The sequence below is a fragment of the Mirounga leonina genome, unplaced genomic scaffold, assembly GCF_011800145.1.
Source record: "Mirounga leonina isolate KUSES-001 unplaced genomic scaffold, KU_Mleo_1.0 Mir_357, whole genome shotgun sequence".
Classification (NCBI taxonomy): domain Eukaryota; kingdom Metazoa; phylum Chordata; class Mammalia; order Carnivora; family Phocidae; genus Mirounga; species Mirounga leonina.
In genome coordinates, this window is record NW_023270702.1 from 12,032,841 (window position 1) to 12,053,308 (window position 20,468).

Sequence of the window (20,468 nt, forward strand, 5' to 3'; positions counted from 1 at the left end):
GTTGGCGGGGATGCGGAGAAAGGGGAACCCTCCTACACTGTTGGTGGGAATGCAAGCTGGTGCAGCCACTCTGGAAAACTGTATGGAGGTTCCTCAAAAAGTTGAAAATAGAGCTACCATATGATCCAGCAATTGCACTACTGGGTATTTACCCCAAAGATACAAAAGTAGGGATCCGAAGGGCTACGTGCACCCCGATGTTTATAGCAGCAATGTCCACAATAGCCAAACTGTGGAAAGAGCCAAGATGTCCACCGACAGATGAATGGATAAAGAAGATGTGGTATATATATACAATGGAATATTATGCAGCCATCAAAAGGAATGAGATCTTGCCATTTGCAACGACGTGGATGGAACTGGAGGGTATTATGTTGAGTGAAATAAGTCAAACAGAGAAAGACATGTATCATATGATCTCACTGATATGAGGAATTCTTAATTGCAGGAAACAAACTGAGTGTTGTTGGAGTGGGGGTTGGGGTGGGAGGGATGGGGTGACTGGGTGATAGACACTGGGGAGGGTATGTGCTCTGGTAAGCGCTGTGAATTGTGCAAGACTGTTGAATCTCAGATCTGTACCTCTGAAACAAATAATGCAATATATGTTAAGAAAAAAAAAAAGAAGAAGAAGAAGTTAGCAGGAGGGGAAGAATGAAGCGGGGGAAATCGTAGGGGTGGACGAACCATGAGAGACGATGGACTCTGAAAAACAAACAGGGTTCTAGAGGGGAGGGGAGTGGGAGGATGGGTTGGCCTGGTGGTGGGTATTGAGGAGGGCACGTTCTGCATGGAGCACTGGGTGTAATGCACAAACAATGAATCATGGAACACTTCATCTAGAACTAATGATGTAATGTATGGGGATTAACATAAGAATAAAAAAAAAAAAAGAGCTGTCTTTTAGATCATGATAGTCTTGTGCATCTGGGACATGAGTCCTACTGTTTTTCAAAATTAAATGTTTTGGGTGCTCATCTCTCAGGTGCAGGTCCTAAAAGTTGACGTGCTGGATGTGGGACGTGCTTCTCCTTTACTCCTCAAGGAGAAGGCCTGGGTTTTGAGTCATGGTCAGGGTTTATTGTGAGATTGTGTCCCAGCCTCTCCTACCCACTTCAGTGTGGTTTTCTTTTGCCTGATGTATAACAACACCCAGCCAGCCTTTAGTTTTTGTTTGTTTGTTTTTTAAGAGGAAACTGTTCCATATGAAGCTATAGAGTCAGTGTGTCCATGGGGGGAGGTGAATTTGGGATCTTCTAACCTTGCCATCTTGAACCAATTCCCTTCTACTTTTGGAAAGTTTATTTGGCCTACATGAGGTCTTTAGTTTCTGCCACAGCTCTGACTGCTACTGTTTTTTTGTTTTGTTTTTTTCTGCTTTCCCTTAAACAATGGAAACCAAGGACAGATGGGTAAGACAGGCAAAACTTTGCCTGGCATGGCCTAATATTCCTTTTTTTCTCTTAACGGTGTTGATCTCTTGAGTTTCTTTACCTTTTCTTTGTTAGAGAGATCTAGCCTTGCTCTTGTCCATCAGACTTGACATCTTTATATAACGGACACTGGGGCAGCGAAAATGGCTTTTAAACAGTGGTTTAATCACCCTAGACTATGATAGCCTGCTTCAGGAACATCCAGTTCAAAAGCAAATTCTTAAATTCGTGTGAATCACAACCAATTTAAACAACAATGTATTTAAACATTCTTAAATAAAAACCTAACAAAGCTTTAAAATCAAAACCGAAAATTATTTACTATAGTGGAGTTAAAAAAAAAAGACCATGAAAAAAAATTTCAATATATTGATACCTCATCTTCACAACATAAAAAATATTTTTTCTATCTTTCACTACATTATAAACTTAATGTACATTAAATTTATTTTTATATCATTTTTACTATCTGATGTAACAGATCCATCCAATGATGATGATGATGAGTGTCTGTGTTTGTGTTCCCAAGATACAGGTGGAAGAAAGGCGATACCTACGTAGTTTTATCCCTCAGCTATGGTTTATGGCGTAAAGAAGAAAATTAGATTTGTAATGGCAATAGTCTATATTAATTTTTAATTAGACATTTTTCTAATAAACATCTGAGGTAGGCTGTTATGAAATTATAAAACAGACTCCCAATGGAGTCATTTAGCATTCTGGACCTAGGCTGGGCTGCAAGCGTGGCCTGCCTCTGAGGCTTTGTCCTTGTGCATTACAACTACAGTCCTGCTGGCTGATACTTGATGTGGTACGTCTCTGCAAAGGGGAAGGCTCACTGATGGCTGGTTCCCCAAGAACCCCGTCAGGCACTACATAGACAAATGCTCATAATTTAATTGTTCAACTGAGGAGTTTCTACCAAAAAATCTACTTTTACTAAATCAATTATACAAATATAGAAGATTTTTAAACACTCAGGCCAGAAGATTTAAGACAAAAACTACATGGGCACTATTAAGTGGACTGAGGTTTAATTGTTAGTGCCTATTTAAATAAACACTGTTTTGTAAGCTTGCTTTGATTTATCATTAGATTGGAGTCTGAGGCCTTCCTGAATTATATGCTTTTGGAGTTCTATTTCCTGAAAGTATAGAATAACTATGAGAGTCATGATATAATAATAAGTTTTATTGTAGGTAACAGTTTTTTGAGCAGCTACATGTGCTTTAGTGCATTACCTCATTTACTCCATGTACAATTTTGTGTGGTAGATAATGTTATTGTCCCCATTTTACAGATAAGGAAATGGAGTTTGAGAGCTTATATGACTTAACTGTTTTAGCCATAAGCAGGCTTGACAAAGTCATGTCTTAAACGTTCTTTGCAGCTACATTTTCTTCGTCTATGAAATTTAATAAGAATGGTCATTTTAAATTTTAAATTGTTGTGTTGTCTAATTAAGAGGCCTTGACTCTCACTGGTAAGGTTTCAGTTTGGTTCTGCCTTAAATGTTCCCTGCAGCCACTTTTTCCTTTAGCTAGGTACTTTAACATGATTATTTTAAAGTTTTTAGAGGTGGAAAAGATGGCGGAGGAGTAGGGGACCCTATTCCAACCTGTCCCCAGAATTGAGCTGGGTATCTACCAGACCACTCTGAACACCCACGAAATCAGCCTGAGATGTAAGAAGATAGGCCTGGATCTCTACAAACAGAATATTGCAGGCAGTTGGTTTCGAGGTACGAAGCAGGGAGCCGTGATTCCACGGGCAGATATCGGAAGATAAACGGCAGAGGGAGGGAGTCATGGGGATCCTGCACCGCCAGTGAGCGACAGCCTCGCATGCTGGGGACGGGCACAGACTCGAAGACCGGTAACCACGGGGAAAGGACTTTAGGGCAGCACCCTTGACTGAAACCCAGAGCAGCAGGGCTGTGCGTGCAAACTGGGAGTACCTGACGGTTTGAGAAGCACAAAGGGCAGAGACATGCCCCGACCTGGAGGTGAGGATTGGGAGTGCTGCTGAGGGGCGCACAACCCAGGACGCTGCAGTTTATAGCAGCATGGACAGAAACGGAGACAGTGCGGCCTGGAGAGCTCACTGAAGAACAGACTGCGGTCTCTCTGCTCTGAGGCAGAGGGTTGGAAACGGTCTCTTCTGCTCTGACTCTTGGAAAAGATGCAGAAAGCCACCAGGGAAAGCCGCCAGAGAACAAAAGCCCCCCAAAAACGGTTTTCACTGAGTCCATCCCCTGCCAAGAGGGCAGGGCAACTCTGCCCAAACAGGGTTGCCTGAGTAACAGCACGGCAGGCCCCTCCCCCAGAAGACAGGCTGGGAGAACAAGAGGAGAGCAACCCTAAGGTCCCTATAAAACAGGTGCATCTTGCTTGGGTTGTGGTCAATAATTTGGACTCTGTACATTCCCTCAACCACCCCTCAACAAAATGACAAGGAGGAGGAACCCCCAAAATAGGAAAGACTCAGAGACTGTGACTTCTGCCACAGATTTACAAATGGATACAGATATATAACCAAGATGTCGGAGATGGAATTCAGGGTAGCAATTGTGAAGATAATAGCCAGAATGGAGAAATCGATTAATGGCAACATAGAGTCTCTAAGGGCAGAAATGAAAGCTGAACTGGCAGAATTTAAAAATGCTATCAATGAGATCCAATCCAATCTAGATAATCTAACAGTTAGGGTAAGGGAGGCAGAAGAATGAATTATGATCTAGAAGAACCAATTAATAGACAAGAAGGAAAAAGAGGAGGCCAGGGAAAAACAATTCAAAATCCATGAAAACAGAATCAGAGAAATAAGTAACACCATGAAACGTTCCAATGTCAGAATTATTGGGATCCCTGAGGGGGTGGAGAGAGTGAGAGAGGACTAGAAGATATATTTGAGCAAATCATAGCTGAGAACTTCCCTAATCTGGGGAATGAAACAAACATTCGAGTCCTAGAGGCAGAGAGAACCCCTCCCAAGATCAAGGAAAACAGGCCAATGCCCTGGCATGTAATAGTAAAGCTCACAAATCTTAGAACCAAGGAAACCATCTTAGGGCAGTTAGGGGGATGAGATTCCTTATGTACGGAGGGAGGAACATCAGAATAACGTCAGACCTATTCACAGAGACCTGGCAAGCCAGAAAGGCCTGGCAAGACATATTCAGGGTACTAAACAAGAAGAACATGCAGCCAAGAATACTTTATCCGGCAAGGCTGTCATTTAGAATGGATGGAGAGATGCAGAACTTCCAAGACCAGCAGAAACTGAAAGAATATGTGACCGGCCCTGCAAGAAATATTAAGGGGGGTTCTATAAAAGGAGAAAGACCCCAAGAGTGATATACAACAGAAATTTACAGGGACAATCTATAAAAACAACGTCTTCACAGGCAACATGATGACAACTAATTCATATCTTTCAATAATCACTCTCAACGTGAACAGCCAAAATGCTCCCATAAAATGGCACACGTTTGCAGATTGGATTAAAAAAACAGGACCCATCCATATGCTGTCTACAAGAGACTCATTTTGAACCTAAAGATACATCCAGACTGAAAGTGAAGGGATGGAGTTCCATCTTCCATGCTAATTAATGGACCTCAAAGAAAACTGGGGTAGCAATTCTTATATCACACAAATTAGATTTTAAGCTAAAGACTGTAGTTAGAGACACAGAAGGACACTATATCATTCTTAAAGGGTCTATCCAACAAGAAAATCTAACAATTGTAAATATCTATGCCCCCAACATGGGAGCAGCCATCTACATAAGCCAACTGTTAACCAAAATAAAGAGTCATATTGATAACAATACGTTAATTGTAGGAGACCTCAATACTCCACTTTCAGCAATAGACAGATCATCTAAGCAGAAAATGCACAAAGAAACAAGAGCTTTGAATGACACACTTGACCAGATGGACCTCATAGATATATACAGAACATTCCACCCTAATGCAACAGAATACTCATTCTTCTCAAGCGCTCATGGAACTTTCTCCATAATAGACCATATACTGGGTCACAAATCAGGTCTCAGCTGAGAGCAAAAGATTGAGATTATTCCCTGCATATTCTCAGACCACAATGCTCTAAAACTGGAACTCAATCACAAGAAAAAATTTGGCAGAAATTCAAACACTTGGAAGCTAAAGACCTCTCTGCTCAAGAATGTTTGGGTTAACCAGGAAATCAAAGGAGAACTTAAACAGTTCATGGAAACCAATGAGAACGAAAACACATCAGTCCAAAACCTATGGGATACTGCAAAGGTGGTCCTAACGGGGAAATACAAGGCCATCCAAGCCTTACTCAAAAAAATAGAAAAAGCCCAAATTCACCAACTAATTCTACACCTTAAAGAAACAGAATAAAAGCAACAAACATTAGCCACACACTAGAAGAGAAATAATTAAGATTAGAGCAGAGATCAATGAATTAGGAACCAGAAACACAGTAGAGCAGATCAACGAAACTAGAAGCTGGTTCTTTGAAAGAATTAATAAGATCGATAAACCACTGGCCGGACTTATACAAAAGAAAGGAGAAAGGACTCAAATTAATAAAATTATGAATGAAAGGGGAGAGATCACGACTAACACAAAAGAAATAGAAACAATTATTAGAAATTATTATCAACAACTATATGCCCATAAGCTGAGCAATCTGGATGAAATGGATGCCTTCCTGGAAACCTATAAACTCCCAAGACTGAAACAGGAAGAAATTGACAACCTGAATAGGCCAATAACCGGTAACAAGATTGAAGCAGTGATCAAAAACCTCCCAAAAAACAAGAGTCCAGGACCTGATGGATTCCCTGGGGAATTCTACCAAACATTCAAAGAAGAAATAATACCTATTCTACTGAAGCTGTTTCAAAAAACAGAAACAGAAGGAAAGCTTCCAGACTCATTCTATGAGGCCAGCATTACCTTAATCCCCAAACCAGGCAAAGACCCCATCAAAAAGGAGAATTTTAGACTGATATCCCTGAGGAATATGGATTCCAAAATTCTCAACAAAATCCTAGCTAATAGGATCCAACAATACATTAAAGGGATCATCCACCACGACCAATTGGGATTTATCCCTGGGATGCAAGGGTGGTTCAACATTTGCAAATCAATCAATGTGATAGAACACATTAATAAGAGGAGAGAGAAGAACCATACAGTCTTCTCAATTGATGCAGAAAAGCATTTGACAAAATGCAGCATCCTTTCCTGATTAAAACTCTTCAGAGTATAGGGATAGAGGGAACATTCCTCAAGTTCATAAAATCCATCTATGAAAAACCCACAGCTAATATCATCCTCAATGAGGAGAAGCTGAGAGCCTTTCCCTTAAGATCAGGAACATGTCAAGGGTGCCCACTCTTGCCAATATTGTTCAATACAGTACTAGAAGTCCTAGCAACAGCAATCAGACAACAGAAAGAAATAAAACATATTCAAATTGGCAAAGAAGAAGTCAAACTCTCTCTATATGCAGATGAAATGATACTTCATGTGGAAAACCCAAAAGATTCTACCCCCAAATTACTAGAACTCATCCAGCAATTCAGTAATGTGGCAGGATACAAAATCAATGCACAGAAATCAGTTGCTTTCTTATACACTAACAACGCAACTGTAGAAAGAGAAATTAGAGAAACGATTCCATTTACAACAGCACCAAAAACCATAAGATACCTCGGAATGAACCTAACCAAAGAGGTAAAGGATCTATACTCTAGAAACTACAGAACACTCATGAAAGAATTGAAGAAGACACAAAAAGATGGAAAAATATTTCATGCTCATGGATCAGAAGAAAAAACATTGTTAAAATGTCTATGCTACCCAGAGCAATCTATACCTTCAACGCCATCCCAATCAAAATTCCAATGACATTTTTCAAAGTGCTGGAACAAACAATCCTAAAATTTGTATGGAATCAGAAAAGACCCCAAATCGCCAAGGAAATGTTGAAAAAGAAAAACAAAGCTGGGGGCATGACGTTGCCTGATTTCAAGCTATATTGCAAAGCAGTGATCACCGAGACAGCATGGTACTGGCACAAAAACAGACATATAGATCAATGGAACTAGCCCAGATATGGACCCTCAACTCTATGGTCAAATCATCTTTGACAAAGCAGGAAAAAATATGCAATGGAAAAAAGACAGTCTCTTCAATAAATTGTGCTGGGAAAATTGGACAGCTATATACAGAAGAATGAAACTCAACCATTCTCTAACACCATACACAAAGATAAACTCAAAATGGATGAAAGACCTCAATGTGAGACAGGAATCCATCAAAATCCTAGAGGAGAACATAGGCAGTAACCTCTTTGACATCACCCACAGCAACTTCTTTCAAGATACATCTCCAAAGGCTGGTGAAACAAAAGCAAAAATGAACTTTTGGGACTTCATCAAGATAAAAAGCTTCTGCACAGCAAAGGAAACAGTCACGTGCTCGCTTTGGCAGCACATATACAAAGGAAACAGTCAACAAAACAAAGAGGCAACCCACAAAGGGAGAAGATATTTGCAAATGACACTACAGATAAAGGGCTGGTATCCAAAATCTATAAAGAACTTCTCAAACTCAACACCCAAAAAACAAATAAGTCAAAAAGTGGGCAGAAGATATGAAAAGACACTTCTCTGAAGAAGACATACAAATCCTAACAGACACATGAAAAAATGTTCATCATCATTAGCCATCAGGGAAATCCAAATCAAAACCACACTGAGATACCACCTTACACCAGTTAGAATGCCAAAAATGGACAGGGAAAGAAACAACAAATGTTGGAGAGGTTGTGGAGAAAGGGGAACCCTCTTACACTATTGGTGGGAATGCAAGTTGGTACAGCCACTTTGGAAAACAGTGTGGAGGTGCCTCAAAAATTAAAAAATAGAGCTACCCTATGACCCAGCAATTGCACTACTGGGTATTTACCCCAAAGACACAGATGGAGTGAAAAGAAGAGCCATATGCACCCCAATGTTCATAGCAGCAATGTCCGCAATAGCCAAACTGTGGAAAGAGCCGAGATGCCCTTCAACAGATGAATGGATAAAGAAGATGTGGTCCATATATACAATGGAATATTACTCAGCCATCAGAAAAGATGAATACCCAACTTTTACATCAACATGGATGGGACTGGAGGAGATTATGCTAAGTGAAATAAGTCAAGCAGAGAAAGTCAATTATCATATGGTTTCCCTTATTTGTGGAACATAAGGAATAGCATGGAGGACATTAGGAGAAGGAAGGTAAAAATGAAGGGGGGATAACGGAGGGAGAGACGAACCATGAGAGACTGAGGGTTTTAGAGGGGAGAGGGGTGGGGGGATGGGTTAACCCAGTGATGGGTATTAAGGAGGGCATGTACTGCATGGAGCACTGGGTGTTACACGAAAACAATGAATCGTGGATCACTACATCAAAAATTAATGATGTATTGTATGGTGATGGGCATAACATAATAAAATAAATTAAAAAAAAAGTTTTTATTGTCTGAGAGTCTTTGCCCCATTATTAAGGGGGCAATTTACTTTTTTCTTGTAACCTTAATTTATAACTCTAATATTTCACCTTTTTCTCCTAGGTCAGAGAAAAAAAAATACAGGTTTTTTTTTTCTTTCCCTATAACTAAGGCAGTAAATTTTTTAAAAGCCCATCAAAATCTTCACTTTTATTTATTTATTTTTTTGCAAGAACATTTCAGGGATGATGACATAACCTCTAAAGATTGGATGTTTCTCATGATGTTAGTGCCCTTTGATGATCTCTACCCTGATATTTCATTAGGGGTTGCAAAATAATGATATTGTAATTCTATTATAGGTATTTCATTAGGGGTTACAAAATAATGATATTGTAATTCTATTATACCTTCTTTAGTCTAAGAACAACTTACTTCATCAATTATTTGGTTATCCTGTCTTACAGTTCATACAGGAAAGGTAGAGTAACAGATATTTTTTTCTCTTTTACTAATCAGTTTTTGAAATGATACATCGGTTCCCCATTAACTAATCCCCTAATCCAAAGGTTAAGATTGCTATTGTATTTTGACTATCATCATGAATGCATGGATTTAAACTCATTTGATGTGTTTTAATCCATTACGGTTATTTTTCTCATTTATGCTCTAATTGTCCTGTCTTTAACCGGAAGAAGCCTCTTCAAGTTGGCTCCTGAGTCCTGTTAATATCTAGGTAGAGATTATCAAAGGCCACTAACATCATGAGAAACATCTAACCTTTGGAAGCTATATCATCATTCCTGAAGTGTTCTTGCAAAAAAAAAAAAAAAAAAGAGTCTGTGGCCTTTAACAGTTTTCTCTCTTTCTGCTATAACAAGAGGCACTGTATCATCTTGTGCTTTTTTTTTTTTTTTTCCCTGATCCGTACTTGTAATAAGCCACTTGTACAAGGAATCCTGGTTTCTTATAGTGGTAAACATTATGTAGAGACCAGTATCAGGTATTCCATAGGGGTGCTCTGTGGGAATTGCAGGTTTTCTTCAAACAAATAATGGGCAAGGGAGTGGGGAGAGGGAGAGGGGGAGGGGGAGGGGGGGGAGAGAGAGAGAGAGAGAAAGAGAGAGAGAGAGAGAAGCAGGAACTACAAATTAAAAGAGACCTAAGAGACCAAACTAATAACAAAATTATAAGAGGACAAATTCCAAAAAAATACTAGATATTTGATGGTTTTAAGTAGTTATTATTAAATTTTGAGGTATTGCTATCATTGCCATTCTTTTAAAAGAACTCTTTTCTTTTAGAGATGCACATTACAGTATGTATAGATGTATTAATATTATGTTTGGATTTGACTAAAAAATCTTGGGGATGAGGAATGAATAGGGTGGTATAGATGAAATAAGATTAGCCATCAGCTCATTATATTATTCTATCTACTTTTGTATGCTTCAAAATTTCCAAAACAAAAAGTTAAAAAAACTATTTTGACACAGTCAGCTTCATATAATATTTAAAAATGGAAGTTAAAACTAGTTTTAACTGTCATATATGCATATTTGTGCTTGGGTGATAGAGATATTTGATTAATAAGAGTTGAGAAGCACTGATTACTGATTAGGCAGAAAGATTACATTATCAAGAACATTCAAAAATGATTTTAATAAAAGCTAGAGTTAGAAACATGATTAAACCTATAATCACGTTAATGATTAAAACATTCTAATGACTACTCTGATGAAAGGAGAAAGAAAGAAGCAATGTTGAGAAACTCTGAGAAGTCTGTGGGAAGTTAACAGAACAATCTAACAAGACCCACTTAATACTCTTTTAATAAAGGGCATACTATGAGTGGAGTTTGGAAATGCATAATTAACTATATGAGGAATAAGTATGGCTCTCTTTTATATTATAATACCTTATGCAAAAAAAAATCATACAATTCAAATAGTAAAAGTGTTTAGCCAACTCTGACCTACAGGGCCAATGATGGGTAGAACAAAGATCTAGAAGATCAAGGTCAGTAAGATAGGAAGTTTTTTTCCAGATGATGGAAACTATGCCATGTAGTAGGGGTGGCAAACTGACAGTTCTTCCAGCATCAGGAAGAAATGAATGCCTGAGCCTGCACTGTGCATGGGGGGCGGGGGCGGTGGTAACCAGGGGAGAGCATGTGTCCATTATCTGACAGGTACAGTTGCTATTCAAGGACAAAAGCACCTTGTTATTAGTTCTTTTGATTACTTTAAGAGAAGCCGGAAACTGGTAGTTTTACAAAAAATCTCCTGGTAATAAATTATAAAGATAATTAATGAGTGTCAACACCTCCCAAAGTGAAAGGCCCACCAATCTGGCCAAGACGTCTGTAAACCACCTGTTTGCAATCTGTGCTATATTGTATAAGAATTGTAAAACTTGCTGCCCTAAAGAAATTTGCAATTATCTAGGGTAATGCTGTTCATGGTTGGTGTGCATGAGGATAAACTAGCAAGCTTGATCAAATGCAAATTCCTGAACCTCATCACAGAGAATCTTATTCAGTGATCCTCCAGTGCATCCCAGAAAGCTGAAATTTTGATTGCCACTTAGGTCACTTCGAAGCATGGGTCCATGATCCACAGTTTGTAAATCATCAGGTTAGGGAAACCATAAATATTGTATTTTGAGAAATCTAAGACAATATGTAAGTTCAGAGTAAGACAATATTGGTAGAGGCTATAACTGTGAGTAAAGCCCCATGGGTAGAAGACTAATGAGAATGTGAGTCATAAAGGATGAAGGCACGGAGCCTTGAAATTGTAAGGCATACCTGTGATGGCAAAGTGTAAGGTAATCACAGAACTGGTAATCATAAGCAACAAATGTTGACCAGTGTAAGGTAATCATAGCAACAAACTGTCCAGTAGGCTTGAGATTTCAAAACTGTAAATACTTTCTTAAAAAGTGCTTGATGCTGACTTTTCCCAGCTGAAATATATAAGAAAAAATACCACAATCTCTAAGGAGAATGGGAACTGTTAGCAAACATGTGCTCTAAGGTCAAGTAATCACTCAACTTATAAGTGGCCATGCAAGAAAAGAAGAAATAGGGTGCCTGGGTGGCTCAGATGGTTAAGCGTCTGCCTTCGGCTCAGGTCATGATCCCAGGGTCCTGGGATCGAGTCCCGCATCGGGCTCTCTGCTCCTTGGGAGCCTGCTTCTCCCTCTGCCTCTCTCTCTCTGTCTCCCATGAATAAATAAATAAAATCTTTAAAAAAAAAAAGAAAAGAAGAAATATATTCCATAATATTCCAAAGGTTCATCAAAAGTCATGATCATTCTGTGATAGTCACTAACTTATTATCACTTATAATTGTTCTGAGTGATATCTAATTCAGATAGAGACGTAGTTAAGAAAAGGGTGAGTGTGTGAGAATTTGTGAGAATGTGTGTGTTGGCTATGTTTATATGGGCTTACATTCATTATTTTTTGAACTGAGATGTAGAAGCAAATTTTGTTAAAATCCAGTGATTCAGTGACATCTATAAACAACACTTGCTCATTCCATTGGGGAATTATGGAAACAGCTATATATGCAAGAAAGCCATCAAAATCAATTTACTGTTGTTAATGGTACAACACACGGTATGTTTTTGCTTCATTAATGTCTATTATTTGCTTTCCAGTAATGGACTAGCTGCTTTCAAAGACTGAATACAGGTCAGATTACATTCTGTGGGAGGTCTCAAAAGCAAGGTAATGGTGGTAAAGTATTCAAAATTTCTTATGTATCAATATTTGCATATTTCTAATAAAAATAATGTACAGACTTCTTTTAGCTTTTATACCAATAGTGTGCTTCACTCTGCTCTATGCCAACTGCTAAAAAGACATTCTGCTGTAGTGAGTGCTCACAGCTTAACTCACAGAAGATTAGCTGCCATTCTGCTAAGTGTCTTATTCTGCATTTCTTTTGTTATCTGGGCAGTGTCATTTACTACCACACTACCCAACGTCTAGCCTTGAAAAGAAGTATTCAGTAGGCAAGAGCTAGTGCTGATGGATGGCCAAAAAGGAGTTTCTCTCAAGATATGCCATAACCTAAAAGCAATCGAATAATGTGTACATTATCTTGGTGGTTCTTACAATGGGGATGAGGAAGGGTGGATGGTCTTAGAAATAAAGAGAATTTAATGTCACTTTCATGTTACCTGAGCAGAGTGAAAATATAATAAAATGGTAAAACAATATTCCAAACCCAGTGCAGTGATCCAGGAATGTAACAAAAGGCAGAACACTCTATTAAGATGTTCGTGGAAGGGGGATCATTTCCCCAAAATATGTGCTATTGGTATATCTAAGACATTTCCTAGTTACCTATGTGATCCCAAATGCATTTCAAGGCACACAGTTTTAAAAAAGTCACAAACTCCAAGGAAAATGAGAACTGTTAGGAAATATATGCTCTAAATGGAGCATGGCTTGTCACAAAGGGATGTGGCTGTTTGTAGAAAACTGTGGGAAGAAAGCAAAGGTAAGGATAGAACCGAGCAAAGTGAGGGGCCATCTGGGTGGCTGTCAGTTAAGCATCCGACTGTTGGTTTTGGTTCAGGTCATGATCTCAGGGTCATGAGATTGAGCCCCACATCAGGCTCAGTGTGGAGTCTGCTTGAGATTCTCCCTCTTCCCCTGCTCTCTCTCTCTGAAATAAATAAATAAAATCTTAAAAAAAAAAAAAAAAAAAGAAGTGAGCAAAGTGAAGGGTGGCTCTGCCCATGGCACAACTGAGGTTGAAACCTGTTAGATGCCCTCTGGTTCTAAGTTCCTAGAGTCATTATGAGATCTGTATGTGTGTGCATATACATCTGCAGGCATACACGTACCATCTATCTACCCTCTACTTACAGTTCTTAAGAATGTTATGTAGTTTAGACAATAAGGAGGGAAGCAACTCTTTGCCCATCTCTTTTCTCTCTTCCAGCCAAGAAAGTTAGAGCTTCTACCTTCTAAGTTACCTCACATTTTACAGATGTGAAATCCTATTATTACAAAATATGCCCTTATTTTAAAATGTTAGCTATACAAATAATGCACTCAAACAAAAAATCTGAAAGCCAAGTATACTCAAATTTACCAAAGTAATATTAAAATTGAACATAGTGTGTTTATGAGTCTAAGACTAAGTCTAAACTCTGATGATATGTCAGAGTTATTAAAAATGCCGCAGCCTGTACTCAGCTCAGACCCACTAGAGCAGAGGGCCCATGTAGGGCCCATATATATATGTTTCATCACTGATTCTGCTCCACAGAAGAAACCCTACTACAAAATACCAGTTTTTTGGGTTTCTTTTAAATCATCTGTTATTCTTCAGCACAAATAAAACTGATATATTATGAAAAAATGTGTTTAATGCAAACATTAAATAAATGATTTATTTAGAGTATTTGAATGAATGAAATACGATTCAGGAGCTGTGAAAGTGGTCCACAGTAACATCTTTGGCAGAATCAAAGGCATGCAAGAGAAGAACTTAAAGGAGAACAAAAAAAGCAAAGAGAGGGGCAGGTATTGGTATTCAGGTAACCAGATGAAGTTACAATATTCAACTGATGATCAAAACAATAATGCTGGGTCATCTAATAAAATGTGTATCTCTCACATGGCTACACATCAATTATCTAGAAAATTCATTTATAAAGAAATAGTTTCTTACTTTCCATTTCATACAAGGAAGCTTTGAGCTACCGGGACTACTTAAAATTTGTGCCAGCTCCTACAGCAAGAGCACTGAAGAGCTGGGTGAGGGCTCTCAGCCGCTGCACATACTGCCTCCTGCCTGTGAAGCAGGTGGGAGGGAGGAGGAGAAAGAGGAAAAGGAGAAGGGATGAAGAAACAGGGAGGTGGGAGGAGGCTAGAAGTGACCTTCTGATGAAGGCAGCACGGAAAGCCTCTTGAGTGCCCTCTGCCTCAGCTACTGACCGGTCTCTAGCACACCAGCCTGCTGGTGTGCAGGGTCTGCGTGCAGGACACCAGCGACACTCCCCTCAACTGTATCCTCCATAAAACCCGTCTGTGTCTGCCTGCCTCTCAGCACACTCTTTGCTGCTTTTTAAATTCATCAGCAAAGACAGATCTGTGATGAGAGCTGATCTGTTGCAAGGGAAATATGTGAGTTATTTGCCATTAGCATTGAGATTTGAACAAGGACATTCTGTGGCAATGCCCTAACCCAAAGGCATAGAGTTCATGCTCAGAAGATCTTCTCAGGTAGGCAGGAGGAAGACAGAGCACACCTAAGACCTCACCCTTTAATTAATCCAACCTTTTAGAGTAATAGCTGTTTGTATTTTTAAATTTCTTTACAAACTATAAAATGTCTTTATTTGACCCCCCTACAATCCTATGAGGGTAATATTTTCCTGTTTCACAGGTGAAGAACCCAACTCAGAGATACTAGAGATAGGGTTCATAGGTGCAAAGCGAAGACTTGAATGCAGATGTTGTGACTCCAGATACAATGCTCCTCCCATAACTGCTGTCCTAGGCATGGAGGTAAGCCTAAAGGCCCAAGGTGCAGCCAGTTGAAGACCAAACGCCAAGTTGCTATTGTTAATGGGATAAAGCTGACAAGAAATATAGTGTGGTTAGATATAGGTTAGGGATAACCTATTACTACGAAGTAGTGGTAATGAATTTATGGTTATTTTTTCAGTACAACCAAATCCAGAAAGTTATTTTCAGAATCAAAATAAAGTTTTTGTTTTTGTTCTTGTCTTCCCCACTCCTTCCAGGCTTACTGACAAACACCAAAGGCAGCACGGTCTGTCTGCAACACACCAAAGCCAAACTACTTACAGACTTGTAGTGATGACACAGTGTCAGGAACCTACAGGACTAGTTTGCGTCAATAACCCCAGCTGAAAAATATTTCAGAGCATCCTATGGTATCCCTTTTATTTCAGTTTTTTACCTATTTGCTGGATAGGTTAACACACAGAAACTCTGTGTAAAAACTGTGGTGGGAATCCTCCACATTATGTGTCTTTGAGCCTGCACAGGATGCTTATTTGATTGGAGTTGGTTGCTAAAGGCCTAAATCAGAGTTCAGTCCATAGGACGGACCAGTTTCCTTCTTTTTCAAGATCCATTTTTTCTCTCTTAATCCCTGCCAAGCATGTCATGCAAACGTGGTATTTGCGGTAAGGGCCGCTTGCACGAGGCAGGACGACTGCGGCATAAACGCGTGGCCGCCACTGGGGGCGCTCTGTGCCCCTGGCCTCCAAGTGCGTCCTGACACTGGAAACACTAACGTCGCCTGGGAACTTGCGAAAAACACAGATGCTCCTACCCCAGACCTATCGAGTCAGAAGCAGTCATCTGTGCTTTGACCAGCCCTCCACGTGACCTTTGTCAGCTGAGGTTTGAGAACTACTACTCTAGGTTGATCACAAGAGAGCATTAACTTCAAATCTGAAAGATGCTATTTTCAATCATACTGGTGTACTGCAAAATTTGCATGGAAATATGATTCCTTACCGCATGCCCACATATCCACTGGCTTTCCATAAGGATCTTTACGTAGAACTTCTGGAGAAAGATAGCCGGGCGTGCCAGCAAAACCTAGGGAAAACGAAAGTTAATGAGTCAGAGTTGATTTGACAAAACAAATGTGAAATGGGAAACTAAGGAAGAAAACATTTTGGGGACTTTTTAATCTGATGATCTGTTTGTCAAAATAAAACAAGGCCTAAAATAATCTACACTAGTTTCTCTCTATAGCAGTATCAACACTAATCTGCTTTGTAGCTTATTAGAAAAAAATGCATTTTTTTCCCCAGATATGAAGGCTACTCTATTATGCTATATAGTCAGCATGTATACTTAAGTCTATCTGGTTAGCAGTTCTTATTCTCACTTACTTATGCAGGATTTGAAACTAAACCTGTGAAGGGAATCAGAACGTATCACCCCAAAATATGCCATTGTGGCATACTGATTATTTTTAGCTGAAGGCAACTGAGAATCAGTAGATGTATGACAGGCTCTTTAATCTTCTCCCTTCTACCTAAAAGTAGGGCATAAAATTTTTTGTGAAAAAGGTGCCCTCCCTGTACCAGGAAGGAGAGAACATTCCTGGCATGGGAAATGGTGCCAAGAGGGATCTATACAAACCAACCTTACTAAAATAACCTTGATCTTCCATTAGTTTCCCTATGTGTTTCCTCATTATTTCCCCACAATTTAATGTCCTGAAGCCAAACCCCCTTTTTCCTTTGTCTTGTCAAATCTCCATAATTTATCACTCTTTGTTAAAATGGGATATAAGTCCCTTGGAATGGCCTTTCTTCAGGTCTTCATTTTTTTTCTAGAAAGGCCTCTGTGTGTATATAAAGTTAAAATATTAACATCAAAAAAATTGTATGCTTTTCTCCTGTTCATCAGTCTTTTGTCAGTTCGACTCACAAGCCCCAGTCACGGACCTAAGAGGGGAGAGAACGTCTTTCCTCCCCTATACCTGAAAAGAAATAGGGAGAAATTTGAAGATAGGGTTAGAACCTTCCAAGAGATGATAGTTACCATGATACCGACATAATTTTATTATGAGAAGCATTCACCTATAAAACAAAAGGACAAAAACATAGACCCTAAGTAAATATTTTTGAAAGTAAGGTAGTCTATGGGGTGGGGATGGGGCTGAGAGTAACTGAAGATTTCACCAGGAGAAGGAATAAGCCCTAAATATATCAAAGAGATTGCTGTGTACTAATAAATAGTCAGTGTGTACTTATAACTGTCAACTAAAGAGAAGACTCAGGATAAATCACTAATGAACAAGTATCAACTAGAATCTGAAGAGAGAGAGATGTGGTAAGAGAAACTAGATGGCAAAATAAAGTTTCATTATTGTATAAATCAGTGTAAACTCCAACGAGGTATGCTTAAATAACAATCAATTTAGAGCTAGAACCTAGAGTGACATTTTTCTTCTTATTTCTGAAAATAATAGCTTTCAAATAAAAATAGCTACTTTTAAAAAGACCCAAAATAACTATTTGGAAGTTTTCTATAAAGGCACACTTGAAAACTGGAAACATTTCTTTAAAAGGATATGTAATCAGGAATTCCTCTGACCACAAATCACTGAAGAAGCTCATTATATATTTAATGGGATTCAAAGTGCCCAAGAAAGGAGCTTTTTCTTCCCATTTTTCAAACTTATTAAGAACAAACAATGTGCAAAAACAAGTATATATATGTATATATATATATATATAAAAACAAGTATATATATGTGTGTGTGTGTGTATATATATATATATATATATATGTATAATAGCATGGTTATTCCTCTGAACAAAATTACCTTGGAAAGTGAGGCAAAGGATTGTGGATTTTAACCCCTATGCCCCCTGTATTACTTTTCCTTTCCTTTGTTGTAGAGGAAGATGGAGTGGACAGTGAGAGGGGACTCCAAGAAAAGATGCCTGTACTGTAGTTTAAGCTTCACATGCACCACAGTAGGTCTACCTCTGTTCTCAAACTTCACTTAAAGGAAGCATTTACTTGATTTACTTGACAGTTGTGAGATGAAAGAATTCCTGAGTAATCATGGTGGTCCCATTACCTAAAGTGTGAGGATTCCATCAAGGAGTGATGTGAAGTGCGCTAATTCCAAGGTACGGATGGGCGTAAGAGTTCTAAAGAGCTACTGGTATGCCACACCCGCTCTCAGTCCAATGGTCTCTTTCTAACTCCTCCCAAGTTGAGACAGACAAAGGAACCCAATGAGAAACCAATGTCCAATTCCAGATTGAAGACCATGTTCCTAACCCACACTTTAAGACCCTTTATCTCCCAGTTCCCCTTCATTCATCCAACATGATTTCTTTCTACCCTTGAGCATTTGACCTGGTTAATTTTTTTAAGGTCTCTTGAAAACAGACTTCTCATTCTTGCCCTTGATGTTACTTTTTCTGTTCCTTGAAGCCTCAATTTCCATCTCTACCTTTTCTCTAACAGAGAGTTGGCTCTAAATTATTTCCATTTAGAGATCTCCTTAGCTAACTACAATTCTCAGTGGTCCCTCCTTACTTCGGATTTTGACTACCTTTTTTTTTTTATGCATTTTTAAATTTTATTCTTATGTTAATCCCCATACATTACATCATTAGTTTTAGATGAAGTGTTCCATGATTCATTGTTTGTGCACAACACCCAGTGCTCAATGCAGAATGTGCCCTCCTCAATACCCACCACCAGGCTAACCCATCCTCCCACCCCCCTCCCATTGACTACCTTTTTATATACAATCTATAACCTCCTATCTAGAATTAGTAAACCTTAATATAGGTCTTAAATATCTTAGAATACATTTCCTAGAGGAGGAAATGTTAATGATATTTCGTTTAGGTAGAAAAGATAAAGAACTCACTATGTGACTAAGAAATGAAAAGGTAATTTTACATGTAAATTATTACAAACCTTTTCTGGAGATTGAAATGCTTAGAGAACACCATCACGTTCATTCTTTAATTTAATATAATTACCACTTGAGCAGTCAGTGGGGTCCTTACTCCTATTGAAACATACTCTAAATGTATAAACATTAAGGAACTGTGAACTGTGCAATGTGTTCTCATGAATACCAAAATACTGAGGGTAAGACAGATAAAACCTTCTTTAGCAGGAGATTAAACTCATAAGAATCTCATTTATCATGATATATGCTATAAACAGGGAAACTAATGAGAGCTTGCTTTCTTTAGAGATAGTATGTGCTTCTCACTCTGAAAAACCAATAGGAATATCAGAACAGATCAAAAACAAAACATAATTACTTACTGTTGGGAACGTCCATTGCATTAAAAAAAAAACCCTCAATATTTTATTGAGACATAATAGCAATCAAGCAAAGCAATTACTCCATGAAGGAAAATGGTGGTAGTTATCCTTTTTTCCTAGCAGCAACAAAGAACTAGAAATATACTGCAAACACTGCTTCCAATCCCACAGGAGAAATGGGCTATATTTTGATATTTCTCTTTGGTAAATTTTCTTTTCTTTTTTTTTTTTTAAAGATTTTATTTATTTATTTGAGAGAGAATGAGAGAGAGCACATGAGAGGGGGGAGGGTCAGAGGGAGAAGCAGACACCCTGCCGAGCAGGGAGCCCGATGCGGGACTCGATCCAGGGACTCCAGGATCATGACCTGAGCCGAAGGCAGTCGCCCAACCAACTGAGCCACCCAGGCGCCCTCTTTGGTAAATTTTCTAGCCATCTTAACAAGTGTAGTGACACAGGGTGTTACTTCTAGCATTTTTGGCTAGTAATCAAATAGATCAAGGCTAGGAAGACAGAAGAAATTATCATGAGAAAAAGAAACATTTAGACTTAAAAATGAGAAAAAACACAATAAGCAGCTTCTATAAGCCTTGTGTAGTTTTATTTTTCTTATTTGTAGTGGACCTCTTATATTTATTAAAATAAAATTGAGCAAAAGCCTGAAATTCTGGCATTATATGTAATGAAGAAAGAGTTCTGCTCTTG

At 38.8% G+C, this 20,468-nt stretch overlaps 1 protein-coding gene across 14 annotated transcripts in view; it reads right to left on the reverse strand.

Annotated features, from left to right (window-relative positions):
• Positions 1-20,468, reverse strand: part of CAMK2D (calcium/calmodulin dependent protein kinase II delta) — a 326,351-nt gene that overhangs the window by 66,465 nt on the left and 239,418 nt on the right. For all 14 annotated transcript variants that reach the window (XM_035030322.1, XM_035030317.1, XM_035030320.1 and 11 more), the window contains exon 8: positions 16,458-16,541. In XM_035030322.1, coding sequence (XP_034886213.1) covers positions 16,458-16,541 — 84 coding nt within the window. The remainder of the gene's footprint in view (positions 1-16,457; positions 16,542-20,468) is intronic.